This window comes from Phyllostomus hastatus, unplaced genomic scaffold (genome assembly GCF_019186645.2).
Source record: "Phyllostomus hastatus isolate PE091 unplaced genomic scaffold, TTU_PhHast_1.1 phas_scaffold_21, whole genome shotgun sequence".
Lineage (NCBI taxonomy): Eukaryota > Metazoa > Chordata > Mammalia > Chiroptera > Phyllostomidae > Phyllostomus > Phyllostomus hastatus.
Genome location: NW_025334017.1, coordinates 23,271,833 through 23,296,642, shown reverse-complemented (window position 1 = coordinate 23,296,642; position 24,810 = coordinate 23,271,833). Strand labels below are relative to the sequence as shown.

Here is a 24,810-nt window from a genome sequence, read left to right as displayed (position 1 = left end):
GAAGGCCCACCCTCAATGTAGATCTAACTTGGTTGTAACTGTAACACCAGCATATATAAGCCACGAACATCCAAAGGGCTGATCAAGGCCCGAAAATGATCACTTGGACACAGAGTGTTTGGAAACAAAAGTAATTCTTTGATATTTAAAATGTTTCAAGCAAAAATAGAGTGAACCTTGTATGAAATAATAGAAGTCATGTAACTATACTCATCTAAGAAAATACTAAGTTCTAGAAAATACTGTATATTCTAAGTTAATCCTGGAAAATAATAATTCAACAGAAATAGACTTGGTTACAAATTGAGATTTATGTAAAGTCCCTGCTCTGCATCTTAAAATATTTACAGAAAACAATATATCAACACCTTTAAATATTAAAAATGTACAAGAGGAGAGGTAATCCAGATGCTATAATTACTAATACTTAATTATTCTCTGAGAAATAAAATACATTGATTTCATAAATTACTAATGGTTTTTGTTATGTATGTTTGTCTTTTTCATGAAAAGAATTGCCATATAATAAAGATATATAAAATTATGTCCATTTCACAGCAATGGAATAAAATCTATTTTAAAAATAAAACAATGGCCCTGGCTGGCGTAGCTCAGTGGATTGAGCACAGGCTGGGAACCAAAGTGTCCCAGGCTCGATTCCCAGCCAGGGCACATGCCTGGGTTGCAGGCCACGGCCCCCAGCAACCGCACATTGATATTTCTCTCTCTCTCTCTTTCTCCCTCCCTTCCCTCTCTAGAAATAAATAAATAAAATCTTTAAAAAAATTCACTTAAAAAAATTAAAAAAAAATAAATAAAACAATGTTATTTCTTCAAAATATATCTTAATATATTTCCTCCAAGCCTTATAAAACTGTTAACTAACATATTGTTTTAACATAGTTATGAAAGTTATTTATAAAAGTTATAAAAGAAGTTGTAATGACCCATGCGATTAAATCAGAGTCATTTTAATGCTATATTACTAGATATTAAACAAGTTTTAACTATTTTTTATTATAAAGGGAAACTGGGATCTCTTTTTAAGGATGAGACCATTTCCGAACATCACGCATTATCGCAGACGTGCGATAGAGCTGACCCTCCGAGAAATGGCCTCGTACAGCAGGCAGTCTAACTGTTAAGTTCCGTGTTTCTGTACCACCCTCAACAGATTTTGAAATTTTCACTCCAAACCATGTAGAATTTATCCTTGCATTTCTCAAATGAGAAAACAACCACAGTCAAAGACAAAGAGAAAGAAAAGCCTACCATGAAACCATCTTTGCTTTTCAGGCTCATTTTTTTTCAGGTGCTACTTGTGTGCTGGAGCAAAGTGCCCCACTTACAGGAAATGTGGTCTAGGCCCCAACATACACTGTCCTCTGTAGCCCAGGTCCCCAAAGCGAAATCCCTTGTTGCTACGGCAGGAGCTATATTGGGAGTTTTACGCCTTCACAAGAGGGCTGTCAAATTCTGCCAACTCCACTCCCTTGTTAAGGGGAAAAAGTCAGCAGAGGCTGGTAAAGGTACCAGTGGAGTATTCTTCATATATTTCTCTAGCACTTTCTGATAATAAGATGCATTTATCTGAGTTAATAGTATCCCCATTTAAAATACCCTAGATGGTCTGACTCACACCTTGTTTTGCATCTTAGAGAAGGCCAGCTTGGCTTGGTTTTCACTCATTTCCCCACAGAAGGAGCCCTCCTGGGTGTCTTGATGGGGAACATGGGAGGAAGCCGGAAGAGGGATGAGTCACTGCAGGGAACTTTGGTGGGAGAGGAGGCCTGGGGGCACTCCCAGAGTTGCGGGTGGAGGGAGATCATTGGGAAGCATGAGATCTCTGGTTTAAAAGAGAAATAGGCAAAAGCACAACTTGCGGAAGTGGACACTACTGAAAGGAAACAGAAAGGAGTAAGCGGGAAGGAAGTAGGAAAACAAGCCTGAAGCTTATGCAAAGGGACACTGCTCCTTTTGGGAGATCGTCTCATGATAGAGGGAGAGGGGAATGTGAGGAATCAGTTCTCACTTTAAAATAAGAAGTTCACTGTTGTCTAGCCAGCCCAATAAACACCACCGGTCTCACCTTTGAGCCAATTCCCAGCATTGGCCAATGGTGTTTACCATCAAAGCAGGCAATAAATCTTCTCATTCCATAAATACTTGTGGATTTTGTACACTTCACTGGTTCTCAGGGAGCAGGTCATACCAAATACATAGTCCTTTCTAGTTGAGATAAGCCACTGTTTGTTGTTTGATTTCTTGAAACACTCCTATTTTGAAGGTAGTGTAGGGCAAGAATTTTTGTAATATAAGTGCATTTATTTTATTTTAAGGGCTTTTCAAAATATTGAGTACCCATCAAAACAAATGGAGACAGGTAGGGTTGTAACAAAATTAGGTTTTAGAATTGCTACAGAAGTCTGTATCCCAAGAGCATTCCTTATAAAACTGAAAAGTCTAGAAACCCTGAATGTTTCTTGCAACATGGAAATCTAAAGGCAACCTAAATGCCCAAGAAATGAGCAATCACTAAATTATGGTATAGTACGCAATATAATATTCTTTAGTCACGGAAAATAACAATCATAACGCAAAAGTATTGGCACTATGGCATGAGTAGGAATGATATATTCCTTATGAGTACGAATTAAATAGCATGCATGCATGTGAATGGAGAGTACAGAAGAAAACCTCCTCTGATGGGTGGCAAGTTGTGCTTCATCGAAATCAGGGAGGCAATGAGAATAGAGAGAGGCTGAATTCCGTAGGAGTGTGGAAATACCATTTGCTCTCCGAGGGGCATAAGGATTCTGTCCCTTCTTCCCACCACTGAGGGGAGGCCCTGGGGGCAGGGAGAGGAGGGCGGAGGCTGCAGAGGCTACCTTGTAATAGTCGTACAGCAGGCCGAGGGCAGCGGCACTGTCCTCGTCACCATTGATGCTCATCATCGCCTTGGTGGCTGCAGTCAGCGGATTCTCCAGATACGACTTCCAGGCTTCATCCTCACTGGTGTAGGCTCTTCGGGTGTTGAACGGAGGGTCAGTGGGCATGGGCACTAGGGCCACCAGTCGTTTATTACTGTAAAAGCAAGAGAGATGTGAGGTTCATGATCAGACAAATTTCCTTTTCCCACTAATAATATACACATTACATGGTGAATATGTACGTTCCCAGAATGGAGAGGAAGGATAATTAAAACTGAAGTGACTGCCACATCGCATTGATAAAGCCACTGATTTATTGTTTTCACCATGAGAATAATGATCTTCAAAAGGTTGTATAAGTAGTGTAAGTTGGTCCCCTTCATACCTGATTATCCATAGCTAATCATTCTAGGAGCCAAATCATTTTATTTGATTCTTCTTTTTTTTAAAGATTTTGTTTATTTATTTTTAGAGAGAGGGGAAGGGAAGGAGAAAGAGAGGAAGAGAAACATCAATATGTGATTGCCTCTCGCACATGCCTCTCGCTCATCCCTCACTGGGAACCTGGCTTGCAACCCAGGCATGTGCCCTGAATGGAAATCGAACCGGTGACCCTTTGGTTCCCAGTCTGGCATTCAATCCACTCACCCACACCAGCCAGGGCTGATTATTCTTCATTAATGAATATTACAGTGAAACCCTGTGAGGAAGCAGGTTTCATTTAACTCTCTGAGTTCTAATTAGAAATAAGTGCAATAATACATAATCACACGTTAATGATTACTAAAAATCATCTCATCTAGTTTAATGTACAGTTGAAATTACTAGAGAATCAGAGGTTAATCCAAGTTGCTTAATTAAAACAAGCAATATAAACTACTTTGCAAACAAGACATATTGCAGATATGCTGTGTATTAAGGATAAGAAGCAAAGACCTGGGACAGTATTGCCACAGAATCCTACTATATTTAAATGACACAGAAGCTACGGGCTACTAGAATCATCATGGAGAGTGAGGAGTGTATCTAGAGAATTTTCAGTAGAGACTTCAGCAGAGATTTGGTGCTGAAAGGAGCAGGAACAATCACTTATCAATCCTAACCAAGCCAAACTTGAGTAAAGCAGCCATTGACAGGACCCTCCTGTGGTAGAGGGTCTCCCAGCTCACTTTGTGACAGAGAACCGGTATGAACCCACAACAGTGTTTTGGGGGTCACGTATGTGCTGGTGTGGTGCCATGCACTGGTGTAAGGTCAGAAAATAACACTGACACCGGGAAGACGTGTTTGGGGAGGTGGGGTAGGAAATTCACCATCAGCAGGTTGGAATTTTAGGTGAAATGGTCTCCAGGCCCCTAATTTGAACTCTTTGTGCCCGTGGTTCGGTAGAACTGATTTGGGATGAAAGAAAGGATATTAACCCAATTGCAAATGAAGTGGATTAAAAGGATAAAATCAAGTTTCTGAAAGTAAATGAGGAAAGCCCGGTGGAAGGGTTTATGAACCATTAGGAGGGACGGAGACACGGGAGTCGCGGATCCCCTAGACGTGCGTCCTTGCTCACCGCTGACAGCGGCGGAAAACTGCGTGAGCTGCCGCTTCTTTGCGCCTGGACAAAGGACAGCGGTGCCTACCCTGCTGTTCACTTCAGCATGTGATTGTGAGAATCACATAAAAGAATGGATAAAACAGCGTTTTGTAAACTGTGCGTGCTGTGCAAATAGCAGGTCTTGCCATCACTGCACATGTCTATGTTCCTGAGAAGTATGTGGGCATGCCAGTTTTTGGTAAAATCTGTTACAATTTAAAAGTGCTAGCAATAATCATTAATAAAAGGAAAAGTGAAGTTGTCATTCGGCAATATCCCATTAAGTATTTATTAAGAGCCCAGTAGGTACCACACTCCATGCTACTTACAGAGGACACAGAGGCAAATGAAGCAGGCACTGCCCAGTAGCCACATAGCTGGCCATCCAGCCGGGCAGAGAGTGCCACAGGAGGGAAGAGTGTGAGACAGGGAAATGGGCGGGGTCTTGAGGGTAGGTGACAGAGGGGACTAAGACAGAGGGGACTAACCTAATCAGAGGGTCAAGGAAGAACCGAAGTTTCTACCAAGTCCTGAAGGATAGGTAGCACTGTGTTGGTCAGTGTTGAAATGAGCATGTGTGGGAACTATTACTTAAGGTGAAGAATATTTTGGCAATGCAGAATAATAGAATTTTCTGACAAAAGGGGCCCTTTTGTATTCATTTTGGAAGCTCAGCTAGGGGAACTTTGCACACTTTGATCTAACAGCAAAATAATAGAATTTTTGTGTTGTAAAAGTTATTAATCGTATAGGATAAGGTTGGATTTGGAGGCACAGATGTTGGTGGACTCCTGAAAGTCTACAGGTGGAAGAGATAAGGTCTCTGGAGAGAACCAGAAGGCAGAGGTGGCGGGCCCACGTTGTGTCAGTGCCAACCCCTCCCCTTTCCACGGTTGTCGAGTTGGGGCCTCCCTGGGTGCCTGGTCTGCAGCCTCTACTGAAAGGGTGAAATAGAGGATTCTGAACCCTGATCATTGCCCATGAGGGCCCAGGCGCCATGCACACTTTCTAAACACGCTCAGTCCTGCAGGAAGGAACGAAGAGCTTCCTGTTATTTGCAGTTACCTCACTATCGAAAAAGATGAGGGTTTTATTCTGTTTCAGGCCTAAGAGAAACACACATTGCTGAGGGAGGAGAGTGTTAATTACAACACTGGCTAATTTCCAAAAGTTTTCCAGGAAGTGCCAGGCTAAAGGATGAGAGCCAACTCTTGATATACACTAAGCAGTGTCCCAATTCACTGGCAAGATTTCTCCTCGAGTCTTCCTTCTTCAAGTCCCTACGCCCTCCTGCCGAGCTTCCTGGATTGCTGATTTCATCTGTTCCCAGCACAAATGCTCCCTCATAAGTTTGGACTCTTCAGCCTTTCCCCGATGATGACATGGCTGATGAATCCTTACATAATCAACGGAAAGAAATATTCTGAAAAGTACAACTTTACGCATTTATTTTAATATTTTTGATGGCCAAAGGGGCCTTTTGTGCTCTTCCTGTGAATTGCATAATGACTTTGGTATTTTTTCTTCACAGATTATAATCTCTCTGGTACAAAGCACTGTTGACTAAAGAGCTTGGTTTTATAACAACAGGATAATCTTTCTGGTACAGTGAGCAAAAATGTCGACTGGTTTAAAAAGGAAAGTTTCACAGAGCAGCTTTTACCAAAATTTGGAACAATTTCTGTGGTTGATTTCATCACTGTTCTAACTCTGCCACGACCCACTTTTTAAATATTTTTTGTGTAGCTTTAGTTATATTAGGTTCTGGGTGGCCTCGAACACAGAAGTGCAAAGAGCAACTATAAAGTCAACCTGTGGATCTTCTCCGGAGGAGTCTGGATTGGCACCTGAGCACTGACAGCAAGGCCAAGGCTGCATTAGATCACGCATATAACTTTTCTGTTCACATTTGTTTTCGGTTATCCACTGCTTCATTTTGTGGGTGTTGGGAGAACAGTTGAGAGATGAGTCATCAGCTTTGTAGTGAAAGAGGTGGAGCAGTCATGTGATTTGAAATCACAAGCAACCAGCTCAGAGAAGCTCCAGATCGCTGTCAGATACTGCCTGCCACCCGCCACCCTGGAGCATTGATAGGAGTCTAAGGCAGGAACGCTTTCCTGCAGAGAAGCTTATGAAACTTAGCACACAACATCTTTACCTCCTAAAGGTACGTATAGTAATAGTCAACAAAGCCAGGCATAAATCCACTGTACTTGGGACCACAAAACAAAAATGAGGAGAGTGAATTGTTCACACAAATTATCAGGTGCAACCCATTTCTCATCATCCATTTCTTTCATAACTTCTAGAAGGAGCGCTAGTTTTTGTTTTTTCTTTTGTTTTGTTTTGTTTTTTGTTTTTTTCTGTAATCTAGGAGGAGGATGGTTTTGGAGTTGGTTTCAATAAAACCAAGATGGTTTTCAATAAATCTAGGGGGAGGATGGTTTGGAGATGGTTTCAATAAATCTCAGTTTTAATCTGCTCTGTCCTAGGAGATCTCCAATGATACTTATCTCCTAGAAGAGGGCCATCAAACTCATTTTCACCGGGGGCCACATCAGCCTTGCGACTGCCTTCAAAGAGCCAAAAGTAATTTTAGGACTCTATTAATGTAACTTCTCCTTAACAGTTAAGCGAGAGCTGGGTGTTGCCCCCAGGTAGACACAAGGTACCAGACTGGTAAAATAAGGTGGAGAGCCGGATTCGGCCAGTGGGCCTTGTGTCTGCCACTGGTGGCCTAGAGTTTTCCCTCCCACATTGTTCCAGAATTGCCTTATAGGACCAATAGCATATAGCAAAAGCGGTAGTATGGTACTTCCAGAATTAGATAATACAGTCTGCGACTTCCATGATGGTATAAATCTCTCTCTCTCTCTCTCTCTCTCTCTCTCTCCCCCTTTCTGTCTCTCATCTCTATCTCTATCTTTCTCTAGGAAAAGCAAACCAACATATTGTGGGGAGGAACTGAAGCTTCAACCAATAGCTAATAAAGAACTGAGAACTGCCGACAACAGCATGAATGAGCTCAGTAGATTCCCCAGAGCCAAGGCTTACATCAATCATAGACCCAGATACGAACTTAACTACAACCTTATGACAGACCCTGAGTCAGAGCCAGTCAGCTCAACTGCTCTCAGATTCCTGACTATCAGAAACTGTGAGGTAGTTAATATTTGCTGTTTTTCCTGATAAGTTTTAAGATATGTTACACAGCAGTAGGTAATTAATACTTTCCTAATAAGTTTTAACCATCCCAGCTTTAACCACCACCCCCCCTTCCCTCCAGTCTATTCTCAACAATACACCATCTAGAGAAATCCACTAAAACATAAATCAGCCCTGACCAGTGTGGCTCAGTTGGTTGGACATTGTCCTGAAAGTGAAATGTCGCCGGTTGGATTCCCGGTCGGGGCACATACCTAGGTCGCAGGCTCCATCCCCAATCAGGGCACTCAGGTGGTCCTGGCAAGTAATCAGGGTGAGTGAGAGTCAACCTGTTGATGTTTCTCTCCTTCTTTCTCCTCCTTTCCCTCTCTCTAAGCTAAATAAATAAAATCTTCAAAAAATTAATCACATCATGTCACTTCATGCTAACTCCTGTAGTGATCCTCCATTTCCCTTAGAATAAAAGTCAAGGCCCTTCCAATGGTCTGCTGGACCCTAAAGGATCTCACCTCCCTTACTTCTCCGACCTCCTCTCTTAATACTTTTCTCCTTACTCATTCTGATCCTGTTCCCTGCTTACGCCTCTACCTTACGGCCTTGGCTCCAACTGTTTCATCTTCTTGGAATGTACTTCCCCCAAATACCCACAGCTAACACTTATTTCCTCTAAGTCCAATCTCACCACTATGAGACTTCCCCTGACTACCTGATTTAATGTAGTGACCTGTCTCCACCTGCCCTGAAATTTAAATCCCTCTAGAACTCTTTATCTCCATTATTCAGCTCTCTAATCCTTCTCTCTTCCCTAGCACTCACCATCTTCTAACATTCCATGTAGCTTTCTTATTTATTGTGTTTGGTGTTCATTGTTTGTCTACCCTCATGAGAATGTCCTCTCCACAAGACCTGGGATTCTTTGTTTGGTTCATGGCTACGTCACACTTGGTGCCTGCCTCATATGTGGTACTCAATTAACATTTGTTGAATGTGTGAATAAAAGTTCACTGAGGAACTGAAGTGTAAGTTGGAGTTTTAAGTGTTGTGAAGGGAGTGGGGAAGCTATCTGTTTCACATTTTGATGAAATCAACTTATAACATATTTGTAAAGCTGGTTGTGAATCATGAAGTGCTATACAAATGCAGGTTGCCTTGATTTTAGGAGGCACTGTTATAAGTTTACTTTAACAACCATTCCCATTTGTAAGTAAACTATCTTTCCCTCCTTTCCTAATTATTGCCTTAGAATGAAACAAATGATATTCCACACTTCTACTCTCCTTAAATGTGAGCTACAGTACTAGGAAACCAAGAAAATTTACATGCAGACCAAAGGGAAGCAAGGGGAAGACTGGAATCCAACCAGCAAAAGTCTGATATTCATGACCCTTTCTCCCACCTGTCGGTCATTATTCCCAACATTGACCTGAATTAGTGGAAAAAGAATTTTTTCCACTCAGGACAAGCACTGTCCTTTCTTTAAGAAGTGAAGCTTTCATATAGTTCTCATTCAGGATTTCATTTTATGTCCTCTACCTCAGTCTCCCCCCACCTCTCTGTCTCTCACAGAGCCCTTCTCTTGATATGGTATCAATTCTGTTCTCCAAATAGAATACCTTATGTTTTTTAATAAGAAGAACAGTCTCATTTATCTCAAAACTAATATCTCAGATCAATAGGATATCTTATACTCTGAGTGTTCCGCACTTGGGGTTTAGTCCTCACCCACTTCAATTGTTTGACACTGACCTACTATAGCTCATTACTAATAGACAATACTTCAGCTGCCTGTGGGGTGGAGGGTGTGTTGCGGAGGAAGACCGCATTCAGAAACTAAACTTAAGAGCAAAGTTTCAGGAAGTGACAATTATTCTTTCTTTTGGAATCTTGGCATTTTTCTCCATGAACAGAAGACTTTCAAATGGAAACTAATGAACCAATCATCCCAGCCATGGTTAATGTCATAACTGAATTTGCCAATGATGTTAGTCATTGCACTGCTGGCTATCTTTGGTAATATGCCTCCTTTTGGTGCTCGCTAAAGGCAAATCACCGGAGATAACAGACACTTTCCATGTTAGAACAAGGGCTGAAATTTATTAGGAACTTTCTACACTGAACATTTGTCCTTAATGACTAACCTTTCGCCCCTGAAATAATTTTTGTAAGATTCAAGGGGGATGAAATGAATACCTGGGATCAATATCATCACAAACCTGGGATGATATTGATAATCTTAATGTTGAATACTGTTGTATTTAAGAAAGGAGTCCATTCAGTGAAAATATTATGATAACCTCCACCATGTAAAAGGTATAATTTTTGAAAATTATAAACTCTAACAAAATTTATAGGTATAGAAATTAAGATAGTTCCATTTTTAGATACACTAATAACAAAATATGCTGATCCACAGATTGAAGCATTATCTATGGCATGTGTGCACACTTTCCCTCTACCTCTTTCTCTCATTGTTGCCCCAGCTTTGCTAGCACCCTCAACATGATCTTAGTCAACTTACTGAGTAATCCAGAACGGAGACTGAGAGGATTCAAAATATAATTAAGAAGCTGCAGGAAAGGCACATCATCAAGTGGTAAAAAGAACCATAAGGAGAAAGATATCCCATTGGAAAGTGAAAGCAGGAGGATAAGAAAAGAATTTTTTCAATGTAAAGAATTTGTAGAGATCACAATCTTTGTGTGTGCATGTGTGTGTAGCAATCTAAATTCAAATGTTTATAGTGATCATATGTGAATTTTTATTTGCTTCTTTCCACTTTTCAAATAGCCTTCAATAATAGTAAGTCACACATACTTACTGAGAACCTATCATATGCCAGATAGTGTTCTAAGCCCCTGGCATGGATTAAAATAGCCTTAAAGCTAGTATGCAGACTTGCCCTTTACACAGATGAGGACACTGAGCAGCAAGTGCTAAGTAATTTGCCCAGGGTCACGTAGCACTCAGCGTCCACCAGGATTGAATACCAGAGCTCTTAAGCATCCCTCTCTGTTGCCCAGTTCTTAACTATGCTCTGTTTTCATAGTCAGGGAAAAAAAGTTACTTGAAAAGAGAGATACAAGAGATCAATGGAACAGGGAATTTCTTACATGCAAGTAAATAACAGGATTTCCAAATTCAGAGTTTTAGAGAAAGTGTGCAAAGGGAATTCTATGAACTTTTTGAAGACAAAGACATTATGATTAGATTATTTGTAGAATTCAAGATGCTGAAACATTCCGCAGGGTATGTTTACCAGGAGACACATACCATAGCAACTCCTCATTACTCATCTTTAGTTTGACATAGCTACAGGCCAACTTTTCCAAAAGTCTGGTGGAAAAATTTATATAACCGACTTGATAGAAATGTAAAATAAGTAATTAGAAAATACCAAAACATTATATTTAGATACTGGCCAAAAATACAATTTTTAAAGAAAGAATCTTTTAAGGCAAATCAGTTTTAAAAACTAAAAAGAAAATCTGTTCTTCAGAGGAACTTACTGTGCTCAAATCTCTAGCAGAAAAAAACAAAACACAAATGTCTCTTAAAAGGCCATAGAACATCCCTGACAAGGTGGGTCGGTTGATTGGAGCATCATCCCATGCACCAAAAGGTCTCGGGTTTAAGCCCTGGTCAGAATACATACCTAGGTTGGGGGTTCGATCCCCAGGCAGCAACCAATCTCTCTCTCTCTCTCTCTCTCTCTCTCCACCCCTTGCTCCACACCTCTAAAATCAATAAACATATCCTCAGGGAAGGATTATAAGTGAGGGGAGAGCAGAGATTGAAAAACCATTTTTAAAAGAAGTCTGCAGGACAGACTTCATCTCAAGACCATTTCAAATCTGAAAGATTTGCCTGAAATAAAAAAAGTAATAATGTGTATAGTCAATGTGGAAACAGAAAATTTTGTCCAATTCTAAAAGATAGAAAGCAGAAGAGACTGAGAGGAGAAACGAAAGCCAAGGCTACTCACCAGCTCTGGTGCAGGTGAGGCTGATGCAAGAGTGAGTACCAGTTTTCCCAGTGAGCCTGGAAAACCCTAACTCAGATTCTTCAGGGTCTACGACCAAGCCAATCATTCAGTGTTCCTTTGGCCCAGTACACCCAAAGGAACTAGCTAAGCATTCACTTCTTAAGTACAGAATGAGTGGACCTTTGGAAGCCCTAGGATCAGAGAGAGAAATAACCTGGGAAATGCCTAGAGTAAATTTAAACTATCAATTGGAAACCAAGAAAATGTTAATCTTAAAACAACAGGAAAACCCTCTCATATGTCCAACCCCCTTGGATCTCACTTGTACATATGCAAAGGAATCTTCCAGAAATCCTCAGCACCGGTGGCCACTCCTTCGTTTAAGAGAACAGCCCACTCTGGGAGAGTGAGCTCCACTCTACTAACAAACCCTGCCAGCTCTGAAAGGTGATCAAATTCCACTTTTAATAGAAAAATTAAGAATCACCAGATATTTAAGGAAATCTAACAAGAATGAAAGAGAATTCTCCAAGAATATCAAAACAGCTTATTGTTGAGGAAAATAATGTTGGATAGAAAAAATAATGTCAGAAGGAAGATACTACCTCTACAAAGCAAGGTCAGGTCACTATGAAAAATAAATAATCATAATACAAGATACATAATTTCTGAAATAAAAATGAAATTTTTTATGAGGTTTGAATTGATAAGACCTAAAAAATGCAATGATCTGGGAGATCTAAACAATGAATTTTCCTAGTTTTTAGAGAAAGTAAAAAAAAAAATTTAAAAAGCATGCAAAAATATGTTCAGATGTGTAATATTCAACTAACAAGAGTTACAGAAGAAAGCAATGAAAATGGTAAAAGGAAAAATAATCAAAGAAATAACAAAAGAAAATGCCGTCTAGTTGAAGAGAAATTTGAGTCTTATAAAGTCTTCAAAATTCTGAAAAGAATAACAAAAGAAATACATCAAGCCATAGCCTGCAAAATTTCTGTGCTAAAAATTAAATAGAAAATGCTACCCAAAAACAAGTTGAAAAAGAACTAAGTAAGTTACAACAAAACAAGTCAACCAGCAAACTTCTCATCTGCGTCACTAAATGTTGTAAGACGAGAAAAGAGATTTGAACGTGGAATTCTGAACACAGTAAAAGTTCAACAAGTGTGATGGCAAAATAAAGACATGTTTGGTCATGAATGGATTCAAAAACTACTCTACTCATATATCCCTTTGGAAAGAATTTTTCCTCAGCTCAAAGTGAAAAAAGACATTCATGCTTAGGAAAGAAAAATGATCTAGCAAACCAGAGTATCAAATAAACCAGTAAAATGTTAAATGGACTGTAACTAATTTCTGATCATGAAAATATAGTTTATGCCACTAAGAAAGTATCCTTAAGGATAATACCAAACTAGAATGAAATATCTGAGAGGTTATAGGAGAGTAATTTTTTAAAAAGTGTACTGAAACATTTCAAGAGTTCCAGCTAAGATGAAGGTGTAGGTAGATATGTTTCACTTCCTTTCACAACCAAAAGAAGGAAACAACTAATTTAAAAACAACAACAACAAAAAAACCAGAACCGCCAGCAAATCAAACCGTATCAAAGTCCAACAACCAAAGATTTAAAGAAGAAACATTAATCCAGACTGGTAGGAGGGGTGGAGATGGGCTGCCAGGGCAAGAGGATGATGCATGGCAAGGTGGCAGCTGGCAGAGCAGGTGATCCCACATTCACATATGGATAAACCAGGAGGAACAACTGAGGAGCGAGACAGACCACAAAACCCAGGGTTCCAGCACAGGAAAAGAAAGCCTCAGAACCTCTGGCTGTAAAAACCTGTGGCAGTTGTGGTGGTCAGAGAAACTGCCAGTCTCTTGAAAGCAGGCAAGAGCTGAGCAAGTGGCATTGGTTTTCTCTCTGACCCCTCCCTCACATACCGTGCCACAATGCAGCAAAGAGGGTTGCCCCATCCTGGCAAATACCTAAGGCTCTTCCCCTTACAACATAACAGGTACATGGAGATAAAGAAATATGGCCCAAGTGAAAGGACAGATCAAAGCTCCAGAGAAAGAACTAAGCAAGGAGGAGATAGACAACCCATCAGATACAGAGTTCAAAACACTAATAATCAGGATGTTCACAGAAATGATTGAGTACAGTTGCAAAATAGAGGAAGAAGTGAAGGCTATACAAAGTGAAATAAAGAAAAATATACAGGAAACCAACAGTGAAGGGAAGGAAACCAGGAGTCAAATCAGTGATTTGGAGCAGAAGGAAGAAATAAACATTTGACCGGAAAAGAATGAAGAAACAAGAATTTTTTTTAATGAAGAAAGGCTTAGGAACCTCTGGGACAACTATAAACGTTCCAATATCTGAATCATAGGGGTGCCAGAAAGAGAAGAGGAAGAGTAAGAAATTGAAAACTTATTTGAAAAAATAATGAAGGAAAGCTTCCCCAATCTGGCAAAGGAAATAGACTTCCAGGAAGTCCAGGAAGCCCAGAGAGTCCCAAAGAGGTTGGACCCAAAGAGGAACTCACCAAGGCACATCATAGTTAAATTACCCAAGATTAAAGATAAGGAGGGAATCTTAAAAGCAGCAAGAGAAAAGGAGAGAGTTACCTACAAAGGAGTTCCCATATGGCTATCAGCTGGTTTCTCAAAAGAAATCTTACAGTCAAAAAGGGGCTGGGAAGAAGTATTTGAAGTCATGAAAGGCAAGGTCCTACATCCAAGATTACCCTATCCAGCAAAGCCATCATTTAGAATGAAAAGGAAGATGAAGTGCTTCCCAGATAAGGTCAAGTTAAAGGAGTTCATCATCACACAGCCCTTATTATATGAAACGTTAAAGGGACTTATCTAAGAAAAAGAAGATCAAAAATATGAACAGTAAAATGAAAACAAACTCACAATTATCAACAACTGAACCTAAAACAAAAGCAAAAACAAACTAAGCAAACAATTATAACAGGAATAGAGTCACAGAAATGGAGATCACATGGAGGCTTGTTAGCAGGGAGGGGGAGAGGGAAGAATGAGGGAAAAGGTACGGGGAATAAGAAGCATAATTTGTAAGCACAAAATAGACAGGGATAGGTTAAGAATAGTATAGGAAATGGAGAAGCCAAAGAATGTATATGTAAAACCCATGGACATGAACTAAGCGAGAAGAACATTGGAGGGAAGCAGGTACAGGGCAGAGGGGAATAAAGGGGAGAAAAAAATGGGAAAACTTTTTAAAAAAGTATACTGAAGATTTTGCTTTGCCCAGAGAAAGAGCAATGGATAATGATTAATTCCTGATATTGACAGAAAATAAGAGTTTAAATGTGTTTATTAAAAATTCAGTGATGATAATTGCTATGATAAAGACAGGATATAGAAATTTTAGAGCAGCAATTCTCATAATATGTCTCTCAGGTATTTTCAGAGGTCTGTGGGGTCGAACTATTTTTATAACGATACTAAGATATTATTTGCCTTATCCACTATGTTGACATTTGCTCTGATGGTACAAAACTAACGGTGGGTAAAAGTTTTGGTTCTTAAAATAAGTCAAGAAGTGACATCAAACTCTCCTTGAATCAGTGTATTCTTATTGACACACACAATAAAACCAAAACAAACAAAAAATGCTACCTTCACTTGAGAATGCCCTTGTGAAGTCGTACAAAGTACTAGTTTTAATCTCAAACTTCAGGCATGCATCTTTTCAACATTCCGTGTGACAAAGTAGGCACTACGTACAAAGCGCTTCTACTTCACACTGAAGCACAATGCTTTCCTAGAGGAAAGGGACTTGTGTAACAGTTTCAATAAAACTGAACTAGTTGCTTTTCCCCCTAAAACTCCATTATTACATGGAAGAATGACAGACCAATAAACTATGTGTTCAGACTTGGGTGTTTGGCCAGCACTTTCACAAATATAAACCAAGTGTGAGTTTATCATTTCAAGTAAAACAATTGATGGCACTTGTTGCCAAAAATGATGAGTTTTCAAGCAAAAGTTAGATTTTTTAAAAACTGGCATTGACCACTATTGTTGACTTTATAATACTAAGCATTTTCTGATGAGACTGATGGAGATATCAGCAGGTGTGATTTTTTACTAATGCATCTTCATCTCTGAAAACCCAGACCAACACAGATCTAATTTAGACAGAGAAAGTGGGTTACTGGGGAAGTGACACCTAAGCTAAGACTTGAGGAGGAAGAATTAGTAAGAGAGAAAAACAAACGAAAAGAAGAGGTGAAAGAGGGCATGGCAGGAACAGCATGTGCAAGGTCCCTGAGGCGGGATGGACCTTCTCCCGGTCGAGGAACTAAATGAAGGACAGTGTAGCTGGATCACAGTGTTCCAAAAAGAAAGAGAACAAGATCGGATGAACATTAAGAGATAGGCGGAGGCCAGATTATGCAAGGATTTGTGATTCACTTTAAGAATTTTAACTTTAAGTGCATGAGGTAGGTATGCCAGGGTCTTTAGCCACAGAAAAACCTGATCAATAAGTGTTTTTGAAGGATCGCTCTGGCTGCAGTGAATGGATGAAAAAGAACAGAGGTACTGGGAGGCCAAGGAAGAGGCTATTGGAGTGGTCCAGGAAGAGATAAATTAAGGATCCTTTTCTACCTACTGAAAAAAAAAATCATTTTTATAAAGTCTCTCTTAAGAGTAAACAGGCTTTTTTTTTACATTCAATATTTTATTACTTAGTCTTCATTTAGGTAAAAGTCTTAACTTTTACTGTCTTTGTACAAGTGGGTAGTATGTCTTATTCAATTTGCAATTATACATAGCATGTGAATTAGTCTATAGTCTCCAAAATTAACAAAAACACTCAATGGTAAAAACATTAGAATCTACCTCCATCTCTAATAGATAAGGAAATAGATTAGAGACCTAACAAGGTTACACAAGAAAGTAATGGGAAAGCCCATACAAAATCCGAATAAATCTGTTGATTACACAAGATGCCCCTTCTATAAAACAAAATAGTGCAAATAAATGGGCTTTACTATACAATAAACTTAACCTAAAACAAATAATGCTGGAAATAATAAAAAATATTTCAATCTAGTTTGCCTTATTAGAATTTAGATAGGCTTCTGAGAACACTATGAGGAAAATAAAAACCAATTACTTGTTTTTCCTCTTCTGGACAATAATCAAAAACACTGTTCTTCCTATTGCCTTAGATCTGTAATTGGAATTAAAAGTTAATTTTATAATTGTATATGTTATGTGAATGTATATGGATATGCATAGGTGTATATACACATATCTTTACATAGACATACTTAGGGTTGGGCAGAATATGTGTGATGTAGATGAATGGGAGTAGTGTAGAGAGAAGGGGCGAAAAAAAGAAAAGGAGGAAGACAAAAAATACACTGTGTACAATATGATCACATTACGCATTTATATAAATTATGTGTGTGCATAAAACTGTAAGCATGTAAAGAAACTTATCTGAGGGGGGAAGGAAAAGAGGGATGAAGGGAAAAGGGAAGCAAGGGGGTTGAAAGAACTTTTCTTCCAAGCAAATTGATGGTTGCCAGAGGGGAGGGGTGGAGGGATGGGTGAAAAAGGTGAACGGATTAAGAAGTACAGATTGGTAATTACAAAATAGTCATGGGGATGTGAAGTACAGCATAGGAAATATAGTCAACAATATTGTAATAGCTAGGTATGGTGCCAGTTAGTACAGGGAGTAGTGGGGCAGGGGGCATGCACTTTGTAAAGTATATGATTGTTTAACCATTACCCAGAGAAGTACAGGAGACAAACGTTAAATCAACAAATTATGGCGCATTCTCACTAAAAACTCCCCAATATGGAGAGAAGCTCAAAGACAGGTGAATAATAGCTTGGGAGAACCCTCTGAGATAGATAAATCATTACCTCCACCATCAGACTTCAGCAGAGATGAAAAGAACTTGGGATTTTTCTGGTATGAAGACGAAAGAGAAGAAATGCAGAATGATCTCAACCATGTGTAAGTAATTCTTACTGGCTAAGAGTGAATCGTTCTGTACTGAAGGGACATTGATTCATGCATAGAAAGATAATACGTTGTGTCAATGACTAGCAGAGAGGCCCTGGAAAAAATGTCTAACATAAGGACCAGGAGCCTGCAGAATGGTCATGTCTTATGACCAAACACACAAGGGAAGACCAAAAATCAGGTGGTGCTCCACCGAGTGAAGAGATTCTGTGTAGGCGCCACTCCTGGGGGCTCTAGCAATTGGTACCTTTCCCCATATTAACGATTTTCGCATGGGAAAGGTCACATGTAAGTGACCTGTAATGCACATGTAATGTAAGTGAAATAAGGAGCAGGGCAATATGTGATGTGAAGGTCTCCACCTTCACATCACATATTGCACATGTAAGTGACCTGTAAAGCACATGTAATGTAAGTGAAATAAGGAGCAGGGCAATATGTGATGTGAAGGTCTCCACCTTGGAAAGTCAGAAAAGACATGCCTTATTGTGGACACAGCACGGAATCAGAGGGAATGGACCTGCGCTGTGGATGAAGAGGACCACCTTGAGCCTGGAAGATCTAGAATGTCTAAGACTCTGCAGACACATCTGTTCTCCTGCTGGCCCCGTGAAGGCATCAGGGGGAATAAGCCAAGTGTTAAGAAAGAGGTGTCGCTCTGCCTCTCCTCCCTGGTATCACCGCTGTATGACAATGCGCAGTGCCACTTCCCACCCTCAGTCATGGCAAAGGCTGGCCAGGCTTGTGCTAAGTCTTTTCAAAAAAGCAGTGAGGTTGCAAGAGACATAAAACTTTCCAGGAATTGTGGCTGCTTAATTACAGTGCTTGCGATGCTTGTATCAGACTGCTTCAAACATACTAGGAAGTCTAAAGCAAAGACAAATGTCGGTGTTGTACTTTTTATGTTACTTCACTCTCTGTGTAAACCTCATCTTGTCTGCCTTGTCTCTGAGGAAAGCGAACATTGTTTAAAATTATACAGAAGACCTAATTAATGTAAGAATATGTTCCAATGAAAGTGTCCTTCAGAGCTCACTCAAACACAGTGAGAGGACTGATTTCTTTGACAGAAAAGGGCTAATGGAGTGACAGTCAGCATAGTTCTTTGTCCCCGTGGCTTTTGTAACTTGGGGTGATTGGGGCAGCCATCTGGACACTTTCCTGCCCTTCCTGCTGCCCTGGGGTCTCTGGTCCAGCCAGAGGGGTGAGGTTGAATGGAAGAAGGAGCTAGCATTAAATCACCTCAGCAGTGACGAGAAACTTAGCAGGACTGAAAATAAAATGGTAGATAAATGTGGTAAGACCCTTTAAAGCAGAGAAAACTGGGGCAGGAGCAGAAAGAAGACAATTGAAAGCTGCAGGTGAAGTTTCATGATGACTTTCCATGTAAACTGTTAACAGTGGTACCATCACTCTGAAGCACCCTCTTCTTTTAACCCTCGTGACCAACAGGAGTGAGAATGAAAGTGAGAGATGTGGACAACCAAGACGACTGTCTCCAGCAGCCACAGTGCTTGACGGTCAAGGAGAGGACAGACCTAAAACCCAAAGGCACCCCCACACACACACACAAGAAGAGGATGCCTTCCTGCAGACGTGGAGTGAACTCAACACGGAACGTTGGGCCAAGGCGCCCACAGGCTCCACGTGGCCGAGCTGAGCTTTCCCACCCTGTCACATCGTCAAACGCGTAGGCTTTAAGCCGGCCTGGAAAGGGCATGCAAACACACCTCAGATGGCAGAAAAACAGTGAAGGGATAATTCATTTTAATTATATCATAACAAAAGGAGGTTTGAAAAGAACATGTCAAGCATGAACAAGTCAAAAAGAAATGGCACAACGACAGGGCAGAAACTACCACAGGAAGCCAGACAAATAATGAAAGAACATGGTGTGCATAAGAAAACAGAATTAACCCCTCCCTGAGAAAAAGAATAAAATTCCCAGAAATTGCTCTATACTACAAAACATAATAAGAACACGAATTCAATAAAAGAAAAGTGCACAGTTGATGGCACAATAGAATGAGGCAGAAAAGGGAAATTGCAGAGCTAAGAAAAGAGAAGACCAAAACAGCAGGTTATAGAGCAAATAATACCAAGGGAACTGAAAATGGAATTAATGACAGAGGAAAGACTTGTGATAATCATGGTGCATGTGGAGAAGAAACAGAACCTTGAGTTATTAGATAATAAATAACCGGGGGTAGACAAAGAGGAATGAATATGGAGATAATATAAATGTTCCAGAAATAAACACCAAACAAAGGAAAGAGAAACAATATTCAAAGTTCTAGTACCTAGAGGCTTCTGGTGAAATACAGCACGTTGAACAGATTATCAAAAACCCCATTAAAATGATAGTTAAAGTGGTCAAAGGTCTGAGAGAGGAGGACAGGGTCTGTATCAGACACACGAACTAAATTAGGGGAGGCGGACACTAGAAGAGTGGCCACTGCCTCGGCAGAGTGGAGAACGATAAAGCCTCAATGCGTGCCGAGGGATATCTAAGAAGAAAGTCAAGTAGTACCATTGACTATGACAGCCCGAGGAACTGGAAGCATTAGAAACCTTGGAATGTGGGGAATAGATACAAACAGGATTGGTTAAAAGCACATAAAAGAATAAACACCCCCTCCCCCATATCTCTTTTCCCACCCCGAATTATCAGGCGTCTATCTCTCCTACATTTTAGAATGAAGGGGAGGTTAAATCTCTGGTAACACTGAACCTAAAAGGCCAGAGGTTGGGAGCACCAAGCACAGGAGAAGGAGGAGAAGGTGGAGCCCTTGACTGAAAATAGAGGGGTTAAGTGAAAGGGCGATGTAAAAACCATGAGACTCTCCTTTCCCTGAGTTTCCCAAATCCCATCCCATCCCAGTACTTGTAACCAGAGGGTCCTTCTCTGGAGGCGATCCCTGGCCCCAGAGAAAAGGCTCACAGCCTGAAAACCACCCAGAGAAATGGGCAGTCAATGAGCCTGTCCACTGCTGCCCTCCCTGCACCCCCGACGCAAAGCTCCCAGTCAGCTGCTGACTGAGTAGCTGTCACATGCGGGGGTTGAATACACTGCACTACTGAACAGCCTGAGGGAGAGGCAGGATCGATCCATGCGGATCGAAACAAAAACAAACTACAACAAAAACACAAACAAGCACAAAGTAATGGAGACAATGCAGAGGACAGAGAAAAAAGGTAATATTCTCAGAGAGATAAAAAGAAGTTATTGCATCTATGTAGTAAAAAGAGGAGGCTGGAAAGAGAGAGAGCTAGAGCTAGAATATTGTAAATAATAAAAAGTATGAAATAACAAAAATGCTATGGAAAGTTTGGATGATCAAAGTGAAGAGAGCTCCAGAATAAAAGGAATAAAAGGCACAAAGATAGACAATATGAGCAAATTAGAGAATCAGTCAGAGGGTAAACATGTGACTGTGGATTCTGTAATGAGAAAAGAGAGAACTTAATGGGAAGTAATTACTACAGAAATATTGGAAAATGCCCCAGAACAGAAAGAAGGACCTGAATGAACAGTACATGGAGTATCTAGAACAAAAAGTGTAGGAGGGAGTGCTGGGGCGGGGCAGTGACTGAAGCATATTATCATGACATTTCAGAAAACCAAATACATGGAGATGATTTTAAAAGCTTCCAGAGGGGCACTGCAGGCACACCTGGGTGGGTGGGGTGGGGGGGATTCGGGGGAGGGGGTTCTGGGCACTTTAAACTGCCTCCCATGAAAACTGAAAACTTACAACAGGTCTTGGTTTGCAACAGTGACTCCAAAGGACCAGGAAAGCACAAAGGGCAGAAGAGACTGAGGCTCCCTGACCCAATATCGCGACATTATTTTCCTGACTCTCTTGTAACCAGGACTAAAACCTTGACCTATGGAAGCCATCAGATTCACGAACTTAATGAAGAGATAGGACCCTGGGAGTGGAAGAAGGCAGAAAGGCAGTCTGAGCAGGGGAGGAGTGCTGAATGGTTTAATTTCAATATTAAAAGATATTTCTACCTATAAGCAAAGCTCATGAAGTAGGAAGAATGATTAACTTACCCCAACCCTATGTGTGTGGATGTGTGTAGAGAGAGAGAGAAACAGAGAGACAAAGAGAAAGAGATGGGAAAGGCGGAGAGGAGAAGGAGAAAAAAAAGGGACAGGGAAGCAAGGAGGAGGATGGGAAGAGTGAGAGGGCGAGGAGTAGGGGTGGAGGTAGGACTGGGATTGGGGGAAGAGGTCAGAAATGGTACTGTAAAGGTCGAGAATCCCTCTCAGGTGTAACCCACAGCCCAGCCCCTGCACCTTACATCCTTCTGCCTAAACATCTCTAGTGAGAAGTCGCTCCTTACCAAGCTATTCTTTCCACTGGTAGAAAACTCTCATTATAAGAAAGCTTTTACTTTCTGCCATCACCGGAGTGTACCCTAACGGGGAGAGAATAGACCAGGGTCCAGTGCCATTGGAGCCAGGCCTCCCCCAGGATGCCCCCCACCAATGACAGAACTCAGCCCAGATGCCAAGGCAGGAGCAGAAGTCTGAATGCACGAAGTAGAGGCCTCTCCTTAGACTGCTGGGCATGCAAGAGGCTCCCACCCAATCTCCCCTTCCTCTCTCCTGCACTCAGGGTCACACTGGCCTCAGGGCCTGGGCCTCCCCACCTTACCCCGCACCCTCCCTCCACCCCCTCACACAGGAATTCCCTCGATAAAATCCTTGCTTGTTTAATCTCATCTCGGTGACTGTTTCTTGGAAGACTTGAACTAGCATATAATCCTATGTATATTTTACCTAAATTGAGACAAAATCTTATTTTTAAATGTTGGTCCCGGTTCTATCCACGGGAATCACTGCAAAAGTCTATTCTACTGTGATCTCAGTTTTGCTAGTCAAATGTGCATAAAAGCAGGGATGAGCTGTCTTCTGTGTGCGTGTGCAAGGGTGGAGCTTAAGGGAGTGAAAGTGGTGGTAGGAAAGGTAAAACCTGATAAAGGAATGGGGAGGAGACAAGTCCACAGTTAACAAAGGTGATCTGAACATGACGATTTTCTGGAAAATACAAATGCTAAGTAGAAAGTCTGAATAAACAAAGGAAGGAAAGAAGAAATTGAAAGGTTAATCAAGGACCTTCACCAGGTCCTGGCAACCTTCAAGGAATAGATCATTCCAACATTGTTTGAATTATTTCAGAGAATAATAAGACATGGAAAGTTTCCCAACTCATTCTAATCAGCTAGCATAACATGGATATCAAAATACAACAAAGATAGCATTCAGCCAGGTACACTTACAGACACACACACACACACACACACTCCCCCAGAAACAAGAGACCAGTAATAACGACAATATTTACAATAATAATATAGCTGTGATGACAATAATAAGGATAGCTAACATGTATTGAGTGTTTACCATGTACCATGTACTATTCGAAAGGTTATATACCTCACCCCAATGCTAGAAGGCAAAATCTCTTACTATTAATCCTGTTCCCAGAGGAGAAACAGGCACAGAGAGATTAAGTAATTTTCCCAAGGTCACATCACTAGGAAGCAGTGGGGCTGAGATGAATATAGATATGAAATCCTCAAAGTATGTTTTGATGTGATGGCACACAAGGCGTGTCCCAGGAATAGAAGAGTGCTCTCCCCCAAGATTGGGAAAATCATTTATGGATGTCACTACATTAAAAGAACAACAAAGAATAAAAATATGAAAATCATCCTCGATAGCCAAGAACCTACAGTACCATTATGCTTAGCAGCGAGACATGAAAACCACTTCCTTTACAGAACCTCCTCTATCATCCCGCTGTTCAACATTGTACTTGACATCCTGAGCAATGCAATAAAAGAGAAAAAAGTTTTAAGGAATCTAAAAACTGGAAAGGAGGAAAAATGATCATTATTTATAGATAACATAATTATTGAATGGATAATTTGAGATTCAGTAAAAGAGAGGGGAAAGAGAGATAAATACATAGATAGATATTAGAATAGAAGAATCTCATTGGTGGTCAGATATAAGATCATATAAAACCAAGCACTTTCAAAATCCAGATCATATTTAATGCTGAAACCCTTAGGATATTAGATAAGGATTTCCACTCACACACCTATTAGTAAGTGCTAGCTAACATTATTCTATAGTGATAGGTTGATACACTCAGAATGAAACAAAAGGTATAAAAATTGGAAGAGATGAATCCACATCATCTGCACACAATATGAGAGCATGACTGATACCCAAGATAACTGGATGAACTAAAAATAAAAGGCAATAAAATAAGGTGGCTGGATACAAAATAATATTTAAAAATCAGTAGCTTTCCTATGTAAAACAACCAGCTAAAACATACAAAAGAAAAAAAAAGACCCCCCCTAAACAGTACCAAAAAAAATACTTGAGTAAACTTAAACTTTTGGAAAAGTTTGTATTTTAAGAAATAGTCCCAAATACACATAGATATTTAATATATGGTAAAGACTGCATTGCAAATAAGTGAGAGAAATGTGTATTTTTCATTAAAGGAAATTGGCACAATAGAGTGTCCACCAAGAAAGAATCCTACTTCATTTCAAGTCAATTTCAGGTGGATGAAAGCTTTCGATGGAAATGTGAGGTCATAAATCACAGAAGGATAGAATAAACTTTGGGAGAAGTTAGTGCTGAGGGAGGGATAGTTTGTTTGTAACTTTAGAACAGAGAAACCCTTCCTAAGCAAGACATAAAACCAAGAAGCCATTTAAGAAAACAGATGAATTTGGCTACTTAAAAATGTAAAATCTCCACAGAGCAAAACACAACATAGTCAAGGCAAAGGACAATCTGGTAGACCATGGGTTAATCTCTCAGTACAAACATAGCTCTTAAAATTCATCAAGAAAAGGCCAAGAACACCCCATGATCCAGCAGTTTCACTCCCAGGTATGTATCCAAAACAATGCAATGAGGATCTTAAAGAGATATGAACTGTGACGTTCATTATAGCACTATTCACAATGGGCAAGATGTGGAAACAGCCCAAGTATCCAGGGACAGATGAATAAACAAAAAACATGTTATACGCATACAGTGAAATATTATACAGCCTTTGAAAAGAAGGAAACCCTGCCGTTT

General features: G+C 40.3%; 1 protein-coding gene across 3 annotated transcripts in view; it reads right to left on the bottom strand.

Moving 5' to 3' along the window:
- The window catches only part of GRHL2 (grainyhead like transcription factor 2), a 137,231-nt gene that overhangs the window by 93,245 nt on the left and 19,176 nt on the right, over window positions 1-24,810 (bottom strand). For all 3 annotated transcript variants that reach the window (XM_045861109.1, XM_045861110.1, XM_045861111.1), the window contains exon 2: window positions 2,889-3,084. In XM_045861109.1, coding sequence (XP_045717065.1) covers window positions 2,889-3,084 — 196 coding nt within the window. The remainder of the gene's footprint in view (window positions 1-2,888; window positions 3,085-24,810) is intronic.